This window comes from Melanaphis sacchari, unplaced genomic scaffold, assembly GCF_002803265.2.
Source record: "Melanaphis sacchari strain LSU unplaced genomic scaffold, SCAv2.0 Contig45_pilon_pilon, whole genome shotgun sequence".
Classification (NCBI taxonomy): Eukaryota; Metazoa; Arthropoda; class Insecta; order Hemiptera; family Aphididae; genus Melanaphis; species Melanaphis sacchari.
This window is the reverse complement of record NW_020271303.1, coordinates 270,926-295,453: the sequence shown is the minus strand read 5'-3', so window position 1 is coordinate 295,453 and position 24,528 is coordinate 270,926. Positions and strand designations below refer to the sequence as shown.

Sequence of the window (24,528 nt, the reverse complement as noted above, 5' to 3'; positions counted from 1 at the left end):
ATGAACATCTAATTTTAAATTCGAAGAATTCGGTTTTCTAATAAAATAATTTATAGTATAAAATATTGTATATTCTTTATTAATATACCTATTTTGATACTAAAATAACGTGAAACGTGAAATATACAATAATTAAATAAATTAAAACCTTTAAATCACAATTTTCATTACTTCAAGTGAAACTATCGCAAATTATGTAATATTATGTGTATTTGAAATTTCCTTTTCATAGATTGTATCAAACATAAATTTAACTGTTATTATTTATACAGTTTATATAGATAATTTGATAACTAATTAAATTATATGTTGGGAATATGTTTGAAGTTTTATACGTAGGTACATGTATACAATAAAATTATGTTAGTCGGTAAATGGATTCTTTAAGATAGGGACATCTTACTAGAAATATCAGGTGTAGTGCTTTGAGGAGCCACAAAGGCTTTTGATTTTCTAAAGACAGACAAACTCCAACGGAAAAATTCTCTAATCACGATGATACTTCAGGACATAACTCTCCTTTTTCATTTCTTCTCACTTCTCCCCTTGATCAATCTCATGTACTTTTTTTCTATTCCTTAGTTAAACGAATTTCTGTTCAAACTTTCTGCTGCTGATTTAATTGAGTTTTCTGTTTGACCACCTACTCGTGAAAGCATTTCAATGGTCTTATGAAGTTTGCTCTTGTGAAGATAAAAGATCAATGAAACAGTTTTTTAACTTTTGATTGAGCTCTTTATTAAACAATGTTGAAACAATAGACGATGTTTATTCCTTAAATTTGATGTCGTTGTTATACTAAAAACTAAAAATTATCAAGTACAATCCCATAACTCATACATAATTTAATATATTGTAAACTTTAATTACTTTTTATAGCAAATAAATAATATAATTGATATGAGTTTTGTAATATTATTGTTTTTGAAAAATAGATGTTAGTTTATTATGTACAATATATTGTATTAAAAAGTAGATTTTTCAATTTATTTATTATATAAGTTTAGAATATTGTTTGTGATATATTTTGATAACGTGTAATAATAAATTTATTTAATATTTACAATATAATTTATATAATTTTCAGTTAGGTAATTTAGTATATAATTATTATAAATGTTGCTATTTAAGTATTATGTAATAATACATTTTATACATATTTATGAACAAGTAAAGAAACAACTCATTTTATTTATAGGGTTTCTATGTATTTTATATCTGAAGATGTATGCAATATAAAACTATAAAAATATTGTAGTTTTAAATAAGCCTTAGAAAAAAGAAAGATTCTGCATACAAATTATATTCATATTGACAATAAATATCTAGCTGTATAAAAAATACATATCCTATTAAATTAAAAAAATAATGATTTTTTTTTTAAATAAATAATCTAAAATTGAAGTTATTGGTATTTGTAGACAACTAATTTGGTAATTAATATGAAAAATGTTTAACAAAATTGTGATGATATTATTAACTATTATATGTCTATGGCTGATAAGCTTAATGATATTAAGTATTGACATATTTTGTATTATGTATTATAAAATTATTACTCGAGTTTGTGAAAGTTCCTTCATACTTCGTAGTTCGTGCGAACGTTTGATTTAATATCATTTAGACGGCTGGTACATGTGAAGGACGTTTGAGAACAATGATGATATTTATACAATAATATGACGCTTAAACTGTCTATGTATACGCAACTCCCTTTCGAATATATTATTCCAAATAATGGTCCTTTGTGTGTGCTGTGTGCGTCCTTAAGGATGACAGTTGCAAGACAGAGGTGATATGCTAAGAGCATTGGTGAAAGTTGGGGGGGTCAGTGTTTTTGAGTTTGATTGCAAATCTCCATTGGCCATTGTTTAGTAAACGGATTCCATCGCGATGGTGCCTTAGGGGTTAAGAGGAGATATCTGATGAGGTATTTTGTGGGTGTGGGGAGCTAACCCGTCGGATTTGTCGCGTATTAATCTCTCGGCCTCACGGCAAATCGGGATCCACCACCACGCAAGATGTAAAACGCAATTACACGGGCCGACAGATTTATTGTGGTCAACCAAAGTAGAAATAGGAGGTGACGCGGGTGGGACCTGTTGGCGGATGTCACGGCGATGGTGGTGGCGGCGGCGTCGGCGTGTGTGCTCTCACTCTCGGTCCGGTAGGGATACCGCCCTTTAAACAACGGTCAGAGGGCTTAATGAAATGCGAAATTAAACTCATCCGCCGGTGCTTTGTTCCTACTCACCACTTCACCATCATTGAGATGGAACCCACGGCCAAAGGCTCGGCAGTCATATATAGCGCTATACCGCCCGACCGACGCCGTCGGTACTCACAATCTACCCACCTCAACACTGCCTCTGCACCACCGACTCGCTCACAAAATACGGTTTAAACTAATAATAATGTAAACACCGCTTCTAGACCCGTGCTCCCGCTACTGTTTCGTTTTGGACACACGCCGCCACGCTGCCGCTTTTGTCCTGCAACCGTTAAACGTTTTACATTTCGTTGAACGAAATACGAACATTGGTAGGGGCAAACGAGTGTGGTGATCTAAAGGGATAGTGGGTGATGGAGATGAAAAAAAAAATACACATAACTGAACCGTCGTGGGGTTGTGTCATTGCATAAAATTACCTTTTTTTGTTTTCTTTTTTCACGTACATACAATTCATTGTAAACAGAAACAAACTCTAAACATTTTTTTATTGTTTTTTTGGCAGCGTTACTCATGAAATATTTAATATTAACTGATTAACGTCAAAGGGTTCGTAGAAGATAAAAATATGTTTACATTAGCGGTTAAAATTAATATAATTTCAATATCGTTTCACCAATTTAAAAACAACATAAAAGTTTTTGCAGGAAAATCGAATAATTAAATGCTGCAAAAATCAAATAAATAGGTAGGTTGTCATAATGTCATCTGTTATCCTCTTCGCTTTACTGGCTTTAAATACGTAAAGTAGAATTTTTTTGTTTGGATCTTATAATTATGTTTTCTAAGTCTAATGGTGAAAAATGGAATTAAAATTTATTTAGCGAAACTTTTAAGTGTATTGCATTTTTTTCTCACATTGCAGATTTTTTTTTTTGATTATTTTTGCCATTATATTGAAGCTGTGAATATTTAAAAAAATCAGTTCTGAAAATTAAACTATTATTTGTATAATTTTAATTAAATATTCATATCTTATTGGAGATATTGTTTTATATGAGTCTGTTTTACAAAATATTTAACAATATAAGTATTATTAATTTAATATTAAGTAATTTTTAATTTAATAAAAATTAAATGAATATTACCCTTATAGACCTTATAGCTTTAGACTTATTGTGTACATTTTATGATTGAAATATTTTTATTTTATTTATAATATTCGTTATTCTATGTATCCTAAATAGTAACGTTTTATTGTCTCCAAAAAAATGTTATTTAAGGGTATTTTTATATTTAAGTACCTACCGGGTTGTTATACTAAAATTAGTTTTAAAAAATATTATGATTTGATGTAAAATTTGTAACATCTGTAATATTACTAATTTAATATTGTGATATTACTAAATAGATAATGTTTTAGTATATTCTTCATTAATTTTTTATTTTAATATTTCTTTTATTTTTTTACAGTATAAGTAATTCAGTTAGTACAATCCTGGAAATCATTTTTTTTTTGTCAATAATTTATAGAAATAAGTGTATATTATGTTTATTTAAGACTTCTAAGTTTATATTTTTGTAGATAATAAATGATTATACATCTTGATATAAACTATAATAATATTTTTTATTGATTCAAAAAAATGACTGAATTTGTAAGCACTAATCGGGAAAGTAGAAAATTCTATTGTTTTTTCTTACATATATATATTTATAAGATCTTGGGTTTACATTTTCATTTTTATTTTAAACGTCTTATGGCTCTCTCGATTTAAATCACGCATGTTGCTTGTAATGCTTTCTGTCTCATGGGAGGCATTTGGTGGTAAAAAACTTGCTCGTGAAGACTATATACGTCCAAATAAAGTCTTTTCGAATGTTACATTTGCGATTTTGAAAAGACCGTCTAAAATAAAAATGAACTTTTTACTGTTCCGCTATTTACAAATTTTAAATCATTGAATCGTGTTTATACCTACTATGATTTTTAGGTAGGTACATAAATACAGTTAATTTATAGAATGGTAAATTTTATTTTGCTAGCTATTGTAATTTAGATTATTACGTTCTTAAATATTTTTTTTAAGTATCTTATTGAGATGAGGAAATGTTTTTTAATTTTAATGTATATTAGATTCTTAACTTTTTTGGTGCCATTCTTCTTTATTGTATTTATAAAATAAAGCTTTTATTTAATATAGTTCATCATTAAAATAATATCATCTTTTATGTTAAATAGTTATACTAGTAGTTTTTAATCATTTTAAGACTAGACATTTTTAACCGAAAATTTATCGCGATCCACATGGTTTCATTTTTATATGATCAAAAAGTAGTTATAATAAATACAAATTTGTTTATTACTTTAATGATTTATAATGAATATAATTTTACAAATTTATTTTTAATTATGATGCATAATATGCGAAGTGTGTAATAATATTTTAAGACCCAATGATAATTTTTGGTACTACTATACTATAATACTTTTATAATTTATTTTTATACATTTTTTAGGACATTTATAATCAAAAAAAATTATCGTAGCCCACAGTTTGAGAAAAACTGTTATATTTTAGTCATTGTCATATGGGTCTTATTATCAAAGTACACTGTAGAATTAGTAGAATATTATTATTATTATAAGATTTTTACTAATCAACTTTTATGATTTTATTCTATTGTAAAGATTAAAATTAGACTAAAGTTTCCTAACGTTCAACAAATAATTGCCAACAATAATTAGTGAGTTCGTGACAATCAATTGCTTTTATCCCACCTCTATCTATTGAGTAAACATCCGAGACTAATTAGTAAACAGAAAAGTAGCCAATCCAAAATTATTATGTTTGATCCCTGAAAGATTATTATCATTGATTATTTGTTTGTTTTGTTATTTTAAATTAACTTGTCCCTTAGATGAAGGATTATAATTTAATAAATTTCGTTAGTGATGAAATATCATGTATTATTTTAGCATAATTTATTACATTTGCTGTAGTTATTTTCTCTCTCTCTTTTTTTTTAATTCTTACATTATAATTTGTTGTTAAAAGCTTAAATAGGTTTATGGATTTATTAATGAATTATTTATTTGTACATAAACCTGGATTTTTGGTCTCAAATGCTAATATTTTATTGAATATTATTTTGTTGGTGAGAATTTATAACGTTTAATTACTGACTTATTAGTGTTATTAGAAGGATAAGTTTAGAATACAATCATCATTCTAATATTTAATGAATATATAAATTGTACTAGTGTTCAAAATATGGATATGATAACGATGAAAAAAATATTTATTTGAATATTCTACTAAAACGTTTCTGGTTACATATTTAGATCGATTGTTAAGATATGGGGAATATGTTTTAGGTGTTAAGTTTATCCACTAACAATATAGTATATGCTTAATGCTTATCTTTCATCTCAGATCATGTTTCTTTGAATCATTTAATGGGTTATAGGTGTAAATAAAATGTAATACTAACCTTGCTATTCGTACAGTTGTCAAACTTATTTTACATGCATACCTTTTTTTTTTTGTATATGCTGTCAGAAAGTTACCAAGTATTTTTTAAAATGTTGTAGGGTTTGATAATTCTCATTTCTTTTTTGGAAATATTTCAAGGGTTTTAAAATGTTCACATGTTTTGAACAACTTCCGATAGAATATTCCACACTAAGTATTTAGATTATTTTCACTGATTTACAAAGTATTAAAATAAACCATACTGTAAAAATAATTTTATATCATACTAAAAAAGTCTCAATAACTTTTTTTTTTATTAGAATAATGTAGTATTTATAGGAAGTAATTGATTTAAGTGTGGTGTATATAATATTTTGAAAATAGCTCGAGGAGAAATCGCCCAATGGCGATACTGCTGAACAACAATAAATCTATATTAAAAAAAAAATTGCAGTGGCTATTAACTCCATACAATTGAATATTTAAATTAATTAATTTTACAATAAATTAGTAAATTATTTTGTAGTCGATATTCACTCGTAAAATAATTATTTCTCAGCCAACAATTCTTAATTTTTTATTGTATAAAAAATAATTTAAATTTTTATTAAACGATTATATTACTTATCATTATTATAGGATATACTTTTCAAATTTTTTTTTTTTGTGTAAAAATGATTGAAAATTGTATAAAATTTCCTACAAAAGACATTTCTATAACTGTTTAAAAATATATAAACATGCATTTTTTTTTATATGCATTTAGAAGTAGAATTTTGCTGAAATACGTTAAAATTAAGTAAAATTACAAACATTTGTAGTTATTAAAAAATGTAATACAAAATTTTTCATAAGTTATTCATTTTAAATGAAAAAATCTAAAAAAATATATAAAGACAATTATGTTTTATAGACATTTTAATTTCGAATTTGACAAAATTACTTATTTAAACGATAAATAGCGGTAAGTTAATTATTTGTTCTAGTTTAAAAGCATTATTAAACTGTTATGTATTTAATAATATTATTAATTTTTCTATACTCAATAACTAGAACTAGGATTTTAATGACCTTAAAAATACATAAAAAGTACTAATAAAAATGCAAAAATGTACTTAAACATAAAATAAGTAAAAATTTGTTTTAAGTTGTAAATTAAACAAATATATTCAAATTTGAGTTGACAATTAATTATATTACTTTTTCAATATCAATGAATTTGAGTAGGTAATTTGGATTACCTATACAAAACATATTAAAAAAAAGCTAAAAATTAGTTTAAATACACAAAATTAACGTAATATTTGTAAGAATGACCTTTATAATGCAATAAAATGTATTTAACAAAAAAAATGTGAAATAAAAATTACGCTTTCTAAATTATTATATAACAAAACAAATTAAGTTTTTGGTTAGAACTATAGAAAAGTCATCAAAATTCTAGCTCTACCAATAACGTATTTTATTTATTTTTAGTTACTTTAATTATATTTTTACTGTTTTACGATACTCACAGGAAAATGTTATTACATTTTGTGCTATATTAGTTGATATAACATGGAATATATAATGTTATTATAATAATTAAATACTCACATATAAGAAATGCAATATTTTCGGAAAAAATTTTATCAACCTGATACTAAAGTAAAATAAATTTTAATAGTTATATCAAAAGAATATATCACTTGGTGGTAAAAGCTGATTGATCGTTTCCATTTAGAACCGTTTTTCGTATACAATGATATATCATTGAATTCGAATTTGACAGACCCATAATAGTGATTCACTGGACATCTAATATACATTAGAGCGGTACACACTTATCTAACTTTTTTTCTATTAACTATCGTAAATCATTTGAATGTAATTAATTTTTACTATATAAATTGTTTAGTACTATCATTTAAATAACCTCTGAACTCAATATGCTTCAAATTATATACTTCACTTATAATAAATTTGACACGTATGTTGTAAACGAACCGAGTGAAATGTCGTATTTGATTTTGTTACTTAAGTGACAAATTCCGGCGCTGGTTCATCACTTCATCGGTATATTATACTGTGCTGAAGTGTTTTTGCGTTTTTGTTTTTTTTTTTATTTTTTTGTGTTTTATTTTTTTTTTATAACTAGGCAGGTATACAAAAAAAAAAAAAATCAAAAAAATAGTTATACTGCTTAATTATGCTTAAATACACATTGGTTTTAATATTAAATGACATGTAAAGTAGCTCTTAAATTTCTGTCAAGAAAATAATAACATATATATATATATTATATATTTCAATTAATTATTCATGAAAAGTTTACTTTCTACGTATTATACTACTTTAAAAATATTATGAATGGACCAATAGCAATTTTAATTTTATTATATTTATTTCATAATATAATGTTGTTAATGTACCCAATATTATACCTGGATTATTTTTTTGTTATAAAAAACTTTGAATTTTATTATATTGTTGGTTTTTGATATTTTTTGTTTAACTACAAGATTATTTCTTTGTAAATGTACTTTAATATTTCATATCATGTCACCTTTTATAATTAATGTTTACTTGAAGTATATGAATATTGTGAACAATATTTTTGAAAATCAATGTAATCTTCTTGTAGTATACTTTTTAAGTTTACAAGGTAATGGAGCTTTTAAATGTTGACACTACTTTTTATAGTGTTTGATATTTATTAGTATTATTTTTTGTATATATTTTTCCTTAGAAAATATGACTTATTGGTATTTACGGGTTAAAACCTATGCGGCAAAGTTCGTAAAAAAACTCATCAGACTGCTGAAAACGATGCTAATAAGACTGAGGAGTGGATGGGTTGGTGGGAAGTAAAAGTTTTGTGATATTTGTATTCCAGCGAATAATATACGGACGCCCGTTTTAAAATCCATTCGGAATTATTATTTTCTCTCTGGAAGAAAGTTTACAGGCATGCCAAGACGAATCGACCAGGATGAATATTCATTTCGTGTTAAGACTCCCCCATCCTAAGAACTTTAATTTAAATAAAACATTCATTAACGGGTCTTAAGTCTATCAGTTTTTAAAAACGATGAATTCTGACCATATAACTACTTATTATTAATTTTATTCGTTGTGCGTTCTTTAAAAAATGATTAAAAAATTGTGTAAAACAGTAAAATTATTATTTTAAGTTCACGAGTTAAGCTATAAATTTAATGATGTTTTTATACAGCGTTAACTAACTTAACTTTTAGTTAATTTGTATGGAGTTGATAAGTTTATAGGAAATTATTATTAAAGTATAAAGAAAATTACTTGAATTCTTCGTTTCAATAGGAAATCAATTATTGAACAAAACTATAGGTAGTAAGTTTTCTTATTTCTTAAGATCAGTACTACTGATCTTTTAAATGTTCTAGTATACGAATTTAATATTTTTTGATTTACAGTTGTAAATAATTAAATTGATTCAATGATAAAAATGAATTGTGGTAGTATTCGGTACAAGAAATTTATTAGTTGATACTTTTTTTTTATTGAAATTAATGTTCACTGTAAATATAAATTTAAAAAAAAATGCATTGTATACAATTATAATATTGTATGAGTTTGGTTATATTTCTGTTTAGAAAGTATGTTTATCGTTATTGGTATATTCGAAGTACGTAAGCTGCAGCAAAAGTTTTTTCTGGCCATAATGGTAATCGCCCTTTTTCTACACAAACTTTTCCTAATAGTGATCCCATTTTCACCAACAACATTTATTTTTTATTTTTTGCATAAAATGAATTTTATATGGGAAAACTTTTAAGGCCTAGTCTATGATGTAACTTATATAGTACGGTCACCAAATAGTTTTTTTATATTCAAGCGTATTTTTAGAATTGATATAAATCATATCTACGTATTCATATTCGTAGTTGAATGTACTAAACTTTGCCCTCTAAAAGTCTAAACAAATAAAGTGTTCAGTTTTTATAAATTAATATATAATACTCGTGTATAAAAAATACATTTTATATTATTTTTGAACGAATAGAACGGTTATCATTTATAAATTTTTCTTGAACATGTTTATTTTCAGTTCGATAATTTAATTTTATTTGAATTTTTTTTTATATGTATTGGAATATTTTAAGTAAATAATTTGAATAATATTTTTATAATAAAGTAATCTATAAACAATTATTTCTACAATAAATATTAAAAACATTTGTTTAAGAGCACAGTGATTTAACTTTAATAAAGCATCTATTGACTATTGACTATACTTAGGTAATATTTATCTTTTTTTTTTCATTTTAATAATGGCATGTGTGTATACTGTATAGTTACAATCAAAACTTTTAAAGGTTTATAATTTTTTATAACTCTAGTTTGTTTGTATATGACTATATTGTATAAGACGGTTCTTGTTGGTAAGAGTATTTAAAAAAAAAATTTATTTCAGTACAATATTCTGAGACTTAATAAAATGTATTAATATTTAGTAATTAATTTTACCTAAAAAAAATGTATTATGAAACAATTTGAAATTTTTGCAGTTAAAATCGTATCAAGATATAAATAACATTAACTTATTGGTATTATGATATTACTAGTAGTTGAGTAATTTATTTATAATACCTTTAATTTTAGTACAAATTAGTGTTACATTTCTTATATAACGAATAAAAGATATTTTACAATTTTTATTGTTTAGTACCTAAAATAAATAGGTATATGTTTTATAATAATCATAGGCGCTCATAAAAGTTATTATTTTATACTATTGTATAGGTTTAAATTATCTAAATTTAAAGTAAATATGGTTAGTAATTATGTTAAAAAAAAATTGAATTAATTGTAGTACATCATAACTGTTTAAAAATTATGTTAATAGATTATTAAACATTATATACGATTGATGGTCGGAATTACTGGTAAACTCAGATAAAACCAAAAACTAAAAGTAGTGTATAGAGAATAAGGAATCTGAGTATGTAAGTTAAATTTATAATTTTCCCATCAATTTGTGGTTAATTTGAAAAATGTAAATACATTTTAACTAGAATTTAAAATTAAATCAAACTTTAAATAAATATTTTTCACTGTTCAAATTACTCATCATAAGTAAATATTTTAATATTTTGTTAAGTATTATAATATTTTAAGTTTATGTTGTACTTAAAAATATTAAAACTTAATTGATTTGTGAATAGTTGTTAATTATAATTATGTATGTTTTCTTACTTAAAATTACTTTGTAATTAATAGTTCTATTTATAAAGTTTTATAATATTGTTGTTGTAAAACGCCGATATTTAGATTTTAAAATATTTCTTTATTATGATAGAAAACTCAAAAGAAATTTTTTTTACATAATTATCATTCATACTTTTAATGTATCTGAATATTGTAATATTTCTTCATAACGAGCATATACGTGTCCGCTTTATGTATACTCAATATTAATAAAAACCAAATAAATTTTTAAAAGATATTTTAAAACTTAGTTAAATTACAATTATGAAATATTATTATTTAGTATTACAATTATTATTAACGTACATTTATGAAAATAATATTCGTAGTTCTTATCTATTTTTTATCCTCTCATAATTTATGATGAGAAATATTCGGATTTTATTTTTATTCATTATAAACTATATAGTTTTATGGAATTTAAATTTGTTTGTTAGTTGGTTTTGCAATCATATATTATTGATTTATTTTTTGCAAATACGAATAATACAGGTATTTTATGATATAGGTACTTTAAATTACCATTATTAATTTAAAATCTTTAAATGAATTAAATGTTTTTGAATGAAATGCAAACCATTTTAAATTCAATAAAATATGAAATAATTTTTATCACGTAGCATTATGGTATAATTATGTATTTTTAATTTTGAATAATAGTAAAGCAGGAATCACCAGTATGTGAAAATTTTTTAATAGAAATACCAGATCAAAGATATTATAACAAAATATTTACCGCCAAAACATCATAAATAAATTCAAGATTCTAAATATATACTAAACATTATGAATACGTTTAACCTGGACCGAATCAACAGAATAAATAGATTATTATGAGATTTAAAATATAAAACCGGTAATGAAGTTATACTTTGATAAATATAAAATAATAATATTACTATCTATTTTTTGTCGAATTTGTTGTCACTTAAAATACTTAAGTATATTACCCGACTGAATACAATTTAAAATTTTGCTTTATTTGAAAAATAAAGATAATAATTACAAAATAATGTAGATAACATTTTTTTTTAAACTTATGTGAGTTTGTACGGAATTGCAGTAATCCAATTATTTATAAACGATAAAATGATTACGTAGTATTATTTAACCCAACAGATGGCATATATTTTATCGAGCATAATAATTAAATGACTGTGCAGGTACAATGTCTTGCAAGTTATTACTATGTTGTTGATTAAGTTTTTAGGGTAAAAAAATAATAAATTTATTGAGTAATTATATAATATATGGAAAAGAGATGATTTTATATAGTAAATTTTTCACTAATCAACGTGATTTAATTTTTGAACAGTTTCTCAATATTGATTAAGTTTCGGTATAGCTACTTAAAGTAGTTATACGTTTGATATAAACAGTTTTATCTATTAATGTCTATTATTACTCACATTTTTTGCGTTAGTTAAAATATTATAATAATGGTTAATTAAGGATTAAAAATGTATCGAATTATAGTATATTTAGAAATCAAATATTTTTACAGTATATATTTATATATGTTAGTATATTCATGTAATTTCTTATATTTTTGATAATTTAATGTAAAAACTCGTAAATCGCTTAAAACTACCTCAGACGTCTTCTCAATATTTGTGAAGTACCCTAAGGTTAGGTTCATAGGGTCTCCACAATGTGATTTTTTCCATTGTTTTTGGGTGCAACTATTATTAAAATATCATATCCAATTTATTTAGAATAATTTTGTATTTTAATTCTTTATGACGATGAAAAATATTGATGTGTTTATTATAGTTTATGAAAAAAAAAAAAAAAAAAAACCGTATGTTTATCACGATACCCGTAACTATTCATTTATCCCACTAATTTAATTAATTTATTGATTAAAATAAACACTCGTAATAGTGAATTAAAGACGCTGTCTTGTTTAATATATACTTATAACTTATGCGTTCGTTGACAATATGCCGTCATATAGTCGCGGAACTGAAACTCTAAAAGTCTTGTATAAATTAATTTTGAATATACTGTACAGTGGTTGATAGGAGGGTAGATACGGGACTGGAATACAAACCCACTACTTTTTTTAAACCTTAAGTTATTTAGTTTTCCAAAATAATGCATCCCTTATTAAAAAGAAAAAAAAAATTGTGATTTTAAATTATAATAATATGCAGTAGGCATTAAAGTTTTTTCGAAAACAATAAGCTACGAGATAAATAAAACAAAGATTTTTCTTTGGATATTAGTCTTACCTAAAAATGTATTCTAAATATTTATGCCTAAATGCTAAATTTTTAACGATAAAAATTAATTATATACGAGTATTTATTACTTTTTTTTATTAATAATTATAGAAAAAAAATATAATTTATCAATAATCATAAATATACGTATATAACTTGGTAATTATTGAAGTTATTGAAAATGATTTCATTGTACTTGAAGCAATTAATTTCTAATGATTAAAAAATTACTGAATACTAAAATGGGTTAAGTTATAACTGTTAATTTAAATACTATTTACAATAATTATGAACGCAGATGTCTCTTGGTATAAACTGCACTCAGGACGATCATGGCAGTATATATAATATGTGGATGTAGGATTTAGTAATTTAATTACTTGAGATAACTTATTGCTCAGAAAATATCAACAAATTAAAATTCTTAGACATTTGTTCATAAAATGTAATTATTCTTAAACTATTCATTCGAATTTTGAATTAGTTTTTTAAAAAACTTATTTGCTTAACATAGTTTACAGTAAAAAAGAGAAGTTCTAATTCGAAATAAAAAGTTATTTTATCACATCCTAGATGATAATTCTTAATTACCACACAAAATCCGAATACTAGAAAACACGGTGGAAAATTCTAAAAATGGAAAATTTCAATAAATGCAAGTTTAAATAATGTTCGGCTAATGATTCTAATATCCTCCCCCGCCAATATTGCATACGACGTTGATAATACACTCGATTATTATATTAATATTAATATTATTATATATGCTTACCTTGGACGGCGTATCGATGTGGGGACTTGTCGTCGGTGGCAGCGGCGGCGGCGGTGGCATTCAAGCGATCTTCATCGGTGTTGGCGGCATCGGAGCGTGTTCGTTCCGACCGTTCGTGCAGTTCGAATGCCGCGCGCGTTTATCCATCGTCGCACGCGCGCGGCGAGTCCGGCGATACCTGTGGCGACGGCGGCGGCGGTTTTTGCCAATTGGCTGCGGTGTCAATGATGGGCGAGTACGCGCGGAGGGGAGGGATTGGGTCGCGCGCGCGTTCCAAGCTCGCGGGGCGTGCGCCGCCCCCGTCGCGTTCAGTCAGTGTACATGTATCACCGGCGCCCGTACGACACGACTGCGTCTCGTCCGTCCGATCAACCGACCGATCGCGTCGTTATCAGTATTATACATTTACAGTATCAATTTATTATTATTATTTTGTTTATTTACCGTTGTCGCGTGTAGACAGTGATGCGATTTCATTTTACAGCTGCCGCTAAAATCGTGATTGAATCAAGTTCTACCCCACCGTTTTTTTGTTAAAAATATTACGCGCAGTATTAAAAAATCATCACAACATATATTTTGTATATTGTTATTGTTTTATTTTGCACACGAGATGTGATGTATGTGTTATTATTAAAATGAACCGAACCGACAGAAATCGGATAATTTGATATGATAATATCGGCCTCTAACCTAACCTAGCCTAATTTTAAAAAATCCCCCTCTCCCTACTTACCACTTCACCATCTACCAGTAGCGCATTATGGATTTAGATTTAAGTATGGTATCTTAATATATAATCGCGTTTCGAATAGATTGTGAAACGATTTTTGTCATTTGTATGGTTTGCTCTCCCTGTCAACAATCGTGGGTCCAAATGTGACCATCGAACACAATATGTCTTAACCGTTATATTTTACAGGCTGACGATGTGCTCGAGCAGCTCTTGGCAAGCACTGGTCACCACAGTGTTGGCCTGTTCAGCAGTCTGCGCGTTCGCTTCCGGTATGTACTTTTATATATGGCTATATATTATTTACATTTACATCCTTTTCATACCTAAGTTTCCGTTACCTGGTTATTAGGACGACGATAACAAAAAACAATATTAACAGTTTTATCTTTTAAAACAAACAGTGATTATGTGTATTATTATATTATGTACATGAGCGTGTGCTTCTGTAGATATGGTTCTGATCTTTTTATTATCAAGGCGTAGCTTGTTTAATTTTTAATTGTAAAAGGGAAATTGCCGTAATTATTTTTAATTCGCGTCCAATCAGGTGCACTTGTTCACAACAAGTACAGCTGCAGCGGGAGGTGTTAGCATAAAATTTAATTCTCGAGTCCGTTGCCAATCGTAATAATTTTCTACCCGTTTCTCAGTCTATGTGGGGATAGCCGCAAAATTCTAAAAACGTCGCTTGTTTCGTTGCTTTCTCCGAGGGGTGTTCTAAAGTTTTCAAAATATCCTCGGGCTCTGGGTAATAACTTTTTAATGAATGACCGCATGTCACCAACCCCTTCGGAAACAATAAAGACGTAATTAAAACCGGTCGATCTCATGACCCCTATATTATTATTTTTTTATCATTGAATGTATACATTTTTAAGAACAATAATTCGAGTTTATCATTGTTTTCAATACTCAAGTAATCACTACATTATTTGTTTTTCATGAATACTACCTAGAGTGTAGTATATGTGGTGAGGAGTTATTAAAAGTATTTTCCTTCAGTAAGAACACAATAGTTATAAGAATTAACTATTGAATTTTAACATAATTCGTGCTATAATTTTAAGTTACGAATTATATTACTATAATTTTAATAAAATACTTTAACTTGATAATTATGTTTATTGAATGTAAAAAAAATTTAAATGTATTTTACTAAAAAAACAAACAATATCAGTACCTATATTTAATTAAAAATACAATGCGCATTTAAAGTACACTTTCAAACGTCAATTATTTGGGTAGGAAGATGATTTAAACATTCTACTCGTTGATGATTTTTTTATTTAAACTTTTTCATAATTTTTATTAGAATAATGTTATTTTTAAGTATTTTGTTTAATAGAAAATAAATTAAATGTTATTTTACTATGTATCTGGGTTTATGTTGTATTAAAATGATAATAGGTTGTGTATACAAATTTTAATTTAAGTTTTATAAATATGAAAAGTAATAATTATATAACCTCCAATAATTTTTTTTTTATTTAAAAAAAATATAATTTTATACTGTTTATCGTTAAGGGAAACCCTTAGACACATTCTGATTATTATTCATTTAAGTCTTAGAAGTTGATATGAGAAATATTATAATTACAAATTTAAATTGCTATTTAACAAAAATTCACTTATGGGATCAAAAGTTTTTTTTTAAATTTTAATTAATTTAATTTTTTTTTTATTTGAAACAATTTAATTTCATGTCAAATTTATTAGAACATTAAATTACGTTATTTAAATGTCATTTAATATTTATAAAAATAAATTAGTATAATTATTTAGTGTTATTAACTTTTATCTTGACCAACTTATTTATTGGCATTGAATATTTAATTTATCGGTTATTATTTATTGTGTGTAGTTAACTGTAGTAGTCGATTTGAATATATTCACAGTTTAATAATTGTTTCTGTTATACATTTTTATTTTTATTTGATTAACTTCGTTACATTTCGATAATTAGGCATTCAATGTCTAGTTAGACGATTGTTTGCTTAACGATGTGATTACTCACCGGACGGTTTTATAGAGAAGATATCATCAGATTTCAAATTATAAATGGGTATACACTCCTGTTGTTCAAGCTAGATGTTTGTATATCATATGTTAAACTATAGGAGAGTTTAACTTTATTCAGATGAATGAAAGGAATGTTATACACAATTGTGAAAATCAAAAGGATATAGTCCTGTCTATAATTTTAAAATTTTTGTATGATTTATGTTATAGCACAAACTGAAGTGAGTAATAAAATTAACTTTGGGTAGCTTTATGTTTTATATATTATACAATTCCATTTTCTTTAGTAGCAGTATATGTTGAATATTTTTTGTGTTTAGCTTTTTTTTACTATTATCGACAAAAGATAATTCCAAAGCTAGACTTTTTATTTCTATTGTATATATATAGTTTCTATCATGCAATAACTAATAGGAACGATTGTTGTAGAACAAAAAAAAAAAAAAAATAAAGAAAATTTGACCATTTTCAAGATAATTTACTTATTAATGAGTTCTTAAATTCTGATAATTTTAGATTCTAAGTCAAACAAACTGGTTTATTAATGATAAATATTTTGTTTTTAGTTGGCATTTTTTTGGGAATATTTAATATAATTCAGTCTTCAAGTTTGCTTTACTCTGCTTATAAAATGAAAAATGTATATAAAATGTAATATTATTATTAGTTTGTAAAAATAATCAACTTATTACGTCCAGAAACTATAAAATGTTCCAATGAATAATTTACATTCATTGAAATTTATTTAATAATATCGGCTATTTTGTTATAAACTCAAAAGTGATGAATGATAAAATTAATCTAATTTTAAATTATAGATTTATCATATTATTTCAATCAATTTTTAAGAGTCGTTCTCAGTAAATTTTGAATATTAAAAATATGAAATAAATAAAAATATAAGGTTTAAGTAGTTATTATAGTTTTATTATGTCTTTCGATACTTTAATTACTCGTAATGTAAATATTTAAATAAGTTTTTTTCCCAAATTTATTTTTATATTGTAGGGTTTTTAATATATATATATAATTAATAATTGTATTACTTTTCATTGTATTTGATAATATTTTCCTTATTTTAAGCCATACAATTTGTTATGGATAGCTGAAAATTAAAGTTTAATAACATATAATTTATAATATCGTTTACATCTTTGATTTTATTAAGTACGTTCATTTTATATTTATTTTAATTATTAAATTAAATAGTATTCTTAATATAGGTTATTATAATTTTTATTATATTCATTATGATAAACTGTTAAGGTTAAGAGTGTTTAAATTTGTTGATTTTTACGAGTTTGCAGTATTGTAGAATTGGGGTAAAAAAATTAATGTATACAAATAAAGTAATCAGAAGAAAATTCAATTAAAATACGTCGTTAAACTTAAGGTATTATGTTTGCGGATCTAGGTTTTAGGTTTAGGTCGAACTTTCATTCACAAATTTGTCATTATTGTACTATAAATTTATAATAGAGAAATTTAATGATTTTTTTATCTAACTTTAAAAGTATAAAACATTTTTAATAGTTTAAATTTTCTTTGTTATGATTGGGCTTTTACTTAGCAATAGTGTATCTTGTTATTATATTTTTACTATTATTTATGTGTTTTAGTTATATTTGAAACGATTCTACTTAATGTTTGGAATATTTATGTAATGGGTACTTTATTTTAATTATTATTATGTTTGTAAAATCAAAAATAATGAGTAAATCATTAATTTTTATTTTATTTCAAGTCTGATTATGCTTTTACATATTTATTTTCAAAAAACTATTGTTGTATTTTAAAGTAAGATAACCTAACTATTTTTGTTAGAAACATTTATGATTATTGTAATTATTATATAATGCGTACAATAGTACAGAAATTTATATTAAAGTTTTTGTTAAAATTAATTAATATAATTTAAACAAATTTAGATACAATTTTATGTATACAATCTATTTTACAGTTTAAAGAAGTATGCTTCTAAGTTTTTTTTTTTAAAATCTCATGAACTATTTATTTTAAATGTTGTATCTGCTTAACGTTTTTTCGAACGTGTGTTGTAAAAGTTTCAAACATTATATGTTTATGAAATTTTTATGTTTATATTGCTCATTCATTTTAATTTGATTTTGATTTTCTCCTACATTGTTGTATATTTCAATATTTACTATTATTTTTTTAAATAGAAAAGTGGAACATCGGTCAGTATTTTATACCTCGCACGTATACGTTTGGTAGATATTTATTTTGAAGGAACTATGTTCTTGGTAGGTTACTTAAGGAATTCGTGATAAGTGTTTTGTACTTCTAATGCTGAGACTAAGTTATAAATTCTAAGGATGATTTTAAGATGTATTTAATGTTTTAGTTTTTGACTTAATTTAAAAAATAATTTTTAATATCATTCGTATTCAGTGAGAATACAATGTTTAGATTGACATTCAATTTTAATTTATAATTTCTGTAACTATAGATTGAAGAAGAATCAGTTTTTTATTTAGATAGTATTCTTATTTATAGATGGTATCATTCAAAGTATTATGGTTTATTTTTACGAATAAGTAAAATTAATTCCAATTAGTTGATGCAATTGTTTGTTTGTAAAATCTTCCGTTTTAATTTTGTCATTATATAATATTAAGCATGAAAAAATGTCCGATTGTAATCGTGCATTTTAGATTTACTAAAATTCTTTGTGTGTATCAGGATTAATATGTATTTAATAAAATAGCAACTCTATTATTTTATTTTATTTAACGTATAATAAACAATTTCGATTTCAACAGCAATAAAAATAACCATCATGCGGTAAATTTATTTTTATATATTTTTAGTATTAAATAGTATACTGGGATTTTGAATGAGTCTTTGGACTCATTGCTCCCTTTAAATAGTGGCCAGGTTGCTAAGCAAAGTGTTATTGCGAAGTAATGGAGCGTTGTGACTTATAATTTAAAATAATCTCTTACTTTAACTCTATACTCGCTTCTACATCTTACCACGACCATTTACTTTTCTCTTCTTAATAAAACTGTCGGATTAGACTGACAGGTTTACCCCTATTTTCCTTCCCCATTAGGTAATAGTTCATCTAATGTATAAGTGTATTATGTACAAGTAGTTATGTATCTATAATTTTTTTAACTCATTTTAGAAGATGTCCAATTAAATAATTAAAACTTTTTTTGCCTATATTTAAATAAACACCAATATTTTACCATGACGAGTTTTTAATTAATAATGTATTTATTAAATTCGTTTTAATAACAATTTACGCCGTTTATTTATACCAAATAAAATACGATTAGTTTTTAAAAATAATGCACACAATAATTTTTTATAGTTAACTTTTAAGAGAACTTAGATGAAAAATTCTAAAACTTACATGAATTTTTTAAAATTGTATCAATTTATGAACATTAGGTTTAAAATATGAATTGTATTTAAGTATAATGCTCATCCTATAAAGTAGATTATAGCTAAAAAATGAAACATGCTATTATTTCCAACGAGAGCTAATAAAAGTTAATATTTTCTTTTTATCATCTGGACAAATAAAATATTTCTGGATTATTAAAGACTTTTTAATTTAAATCCAACCGAAAAAAAAACAATACCAAGGGGAAAAGCAGATTCAATTGTGTAATTCTTCTGGAGGGAAAATCTTTTTGGTTGTAAATAGTACTATCAATAAAATTAAGATTTTATGACTCTAGAAAAGATTTAAGCTACTTGAGCTACAAATGGTCTCTACATCACGGTTTACTATGTCCCGTAAGTAACAATTATTAGGAGGTGATGTTTTTAATTTAACAAGAGAATTTTAATTAAATATTAATATTAATTTATATTGTAATGTTTTCAAAGGGGTAGTTAGTCAAATTTGCCATTTACTTATATTTTTGAACATTTAATTATCATTTTTCTGCATAGAAATTACAATATTAATTATTCGAATACTATTGTCTGCCATTTATCAATAGATTTTTAGTGTTTTAATCGTCGATAGTACCAGTTAAAAATGTTTCATATGTTTTTATAAATAATATTATATTAATATTACTAATGTTTTTTTTTTTTTTTTTTTTTTTATCAAAAATTTAATTAAAGAATATCTTTATGATCTCTGAATTATTTTTTATTCGAATTAAGATATTATTTATTCAAATTTAAATTGGAAATCAGCTAAAATATTGTAAGATAAACGTAAACAGTACACACAGTCAGTCAGATTATAATACTTAGTAATAACTAAGTAGATGAGATTATGAAAATATAAATGTCACTATTTACAATAAGATGCACTAAAAGTTGTTTAATACATCTTGTGAATTTTATCATTATCCGCTCGTGAATAATTTATGTAACAGTGTCAGAACTATGTACATGTGATTATCACAAGTAATTATGTTTATATTAATAATATTTTATTGGCTTTTAAGTTTTGTGATTTAAAATATAATTTTGTGTGATGACTTTTAGACGAATCAGATATAAAAATAAAATGAAATAAAACGATACACTGCAGTGTGTATTATTATATACTGTGACTGTTTGGTCATTTTTATGGTTCTATTTATTTATTTTTTAGATTGGCATTCAGGAGATTATTGTTACTGATACCACGTCAGTGACATGGTCTTCTAACGTACGAAGAATTGCCAATTTCGCCTTAAATTTCTCTAATTTCACATACAAGACTTGGCGGGACTAGATAGGGTGTAAAAAAAGGAGCTTATCAATTTCTTTGGAAGGGGAAGGAAAATAATTTATGAACCATCCGAGATATACAATAAACGGACTGGACCAGAGAAAAAACAACGGAAAATTTTTGGCTTTTCACCAACACACTGTAATGTGATGGGCACAGAGTGTAGGGATAGCCTAGGGTAAACGTCCCTTTTATTATATGCTCTGTGGTAGTGGTTGGTTTTTTTTGTATACTCTTTCCCCCAGGCTCTTAACGTACATAATTCATGTTCCGGTATCGCATCGACCGAAAACGCACCGCCGAATCGGCATTTTCCTCTAGAATACTTCTGCATGCCTTATATACGAGGATAACGAAATCCCATAATCCCTGGTCACTATTACAAATGCCGTATAAATAGCAATATTTATTTTGAAAACAAGTTATTTTAGAGCGACAAGTCTAGTTATTGGCTGCTACTGCAATTGTTATGAAGTATTTTTTATTTGCTAATGTTAGATTTTTCCGTTTGGTCTATAAAAGTTAATAATATTTTAGTATTAATGCTCTGTTATATTTATTACCAATACGATTTTTTGGATTTTATTCTAAAATCGTAAGCTATAAAAAATTATTTATTTTGACATTTTTATAATTGTATATAATATTTAGCTGAATTTCAATATTCTTAAGAATCTATTGTTTGTATTTTTGAGATTATTGCATTTATTTTCTGTTTTTTTTATAGTCATAGAAACAATAGATCATTGGTTTGCGTCAGTGAATTAAATCTGAATATATCTTGTGTATTTTTGATAGATTGGTTGTCGACGGTTGTTCATGATTTTTTGCGTGGTTTTTGCACCAGGGATATTTGACCTGCATTTTTATATGTTCATACAGATATATTTTTTTGTTATGAAAACAAAATATTTTTTCCGAAACGTAGGAAATTGAAAAGATAATAAATAAATGGAGTTGGAAGAAAAAAATCATAAAAAAAAGATTATGGACAAACAATATATCGCGTATATGTAACACGTGTTATATTGTAGGTATAAGAGAAACCTTAACCTTTCTGTTCGATTCTAGAGTGCTAGATTAATTTCCGACTTGGTTTCTAGTTCCGGTGTTGATAAAAAATAAAAACTCTTTAACCAATTTCGAGCTAGAATAGTATTCGAAACCTTTTGTATGTTATTCGTGTGTGACTTGTACCTTTAGATGTGTGCAGAAATTCTCTTATAAGTGAAGGTTTTTTTATTTACTCGTATTGTTTTCAGTTTTTAAAAAGAAAAAAATATATCCTTATTCACTTTACGAGTGTTGGTGAAGCTGAGAAACGGTCCTTGTGGTTCAAAAAGCCACTACACGTAATAACAGACTCTCGTCCTGTGCGGGACTTATCGTGAAATTCCCACCGGATGTGAAGTTTAGTATATACGAGAAGTTCTTAACTCTCCCTACGCTTGTATAAGTTATTCGCTCGATATTATATCCGAGTCTCGTTATCATTAGCATTTAATTACAGATGTACACATACACATGAAGGGAAAAATTATATTAATACCTATAGGTATACAGCTCAATTGGTTTTTCTATAAAATATAAGTATATACAACGATTATTACTATAATTTTTTTAATTATTTTTACATGAAATCTTTCTAGTTTCGATTGATCAATTTTTTTCTTTCTTTTATATTATTTTTTTACGACTAGTTGAGTAAAATTCAAAGAGAGCAAAATGGAAATTCACTTATTTATGCAAACCTGCAAAGTGAAGTAGTATTTTGCGAAATCTACAGTAGTAGCGGCAGAGGTGTATCCCTAATCGCGTGCCATCCTTCTCTCTTCTGGTATTTACCGTTTCGGACACCACGTCCGCTAATGGTATCTGTTAATATTTGATAGGTTTAAATTCGCAAATAGCCTTCGCTAATACGCTTCTATTCTCTCTCAGTGTTCAAATCTGAAGTATTAGAAAACGTTAGCTCAAAATGTATAACGCTTATTAACTGTTATATGTGTTTCAAGTACCTAATTTTATTAATGTAAAAATATATTTAGTAAGGACATGTTTTGTTTGCGTATAACAGATTTTTTCCGATATTGATTCGGTTTGACGTTGCATCCATGGTCGGAAAATTGAGGTCAAATTAATGCATATGAAATGAGGTCTGAAATTATAGATACTATACCTATATAGCTATATGTGAGTTGTAATTTCGTACTATATTAAATCCCGTTTGGGGATGTTTAACTAACTATGCTGAAAGTATTCTATAATAATAAATTCGTAATGATTTTATGAAAGCCGTGTTGTCGAAAAAACTTAACAGTAATTTAAAAATATTTAGTTTAAAATAATAATGTATAAATACTATTTTAGATAATTATATAAATGATTTGATTAATTACAAAATATTGAAAATGAATATTATAATTTAAAATTTTACTGAATGTTATGATACTTAAATTATTTTTTACTTAAGACATTTAGCATATAAATAATATTATCATTAATGTTAGATTATTTAATATTACCTATTAATGTGACTAAATGCTATAAAAAATGATTTTTTAAGCATGATGGATTATTATTATCACTTAAATTTTTTGTTTATTACATTTATTGTTCATGTTATAATAATATTTTCTTAATTTAGAAAATATTATATCTGCACTATTAATATCTCTATGTGTTGTACAATATAAAAAAATGGTTGAATATCAACTAAACTAATTTTAGATTAAACTTATTTCTCTATTTGTTTTTTTTTAATTTTGGGTGTTCGTAAGGCCACTAGGGTATCCATCTTCTACATAAGTCCATCATTACAGGTCTGAGGCACGTTTATCCCTTTCTTCTCCTATACCACTCTGCATACGATTTATTAACAACCTTGGTTGGTTGTCCGCTGTAAATTTAGACTCCTAATGACCGTACCTTTAAAGCTGGAATTATATACAGGATATACCAATGAATGTGACGTGGGTTCAACTGCTGAACCCTTTAAATCCGGAAGTTTATAATGTGTCTACAGAGTGATCACATTAATGTTGGTGTTTAAAAATGTAGTTTTAAAATTGAAAATATAACCTAATCTTGCATTCTAAAAAAATACTCATTAGTTTAAAAAATAGATAACTATTGTATTTGAATGAAAACGATTTGGGTGTAATAAACGAGTTGATGGTATAATTAATAAATCTCA

The 24,528-nt window shown here is 25.5% G+C and overlaps 1 protein-coding gene across 8 annotated transcripts in view; it reads left to right on the top strand.

The window, feature by feature from the left end:
• LOC112598096 (tyrosine-protein phosphatase Lar) overlaps window positions 1–24,528 on the top strand; it is a 158,633-nt gene that overhangs the window by 21,531 nt on the left and 112,574 nt on the right. For 7 of the 8 annotated variants that reach the window (XM_025344439.1, XM_025344438.1, XM_025344437.1 and 4 more), the window contains exon 3: window positions 14,792–14,874. In XM_025344439.1, the coding sequence (XP_025200224.1) occupies window positions 14,799–14,874 (76 nt within the window). In that variant the 5' untranslated portion in view covers window positions 14,792–14,798. Of the gene's footprint in view, window positions 1–14,791; window positions 14,875–24,528 lie in introns of those variants that run through there. The other variant, XM_025344432.1, reaches the window with a different exon arrangement.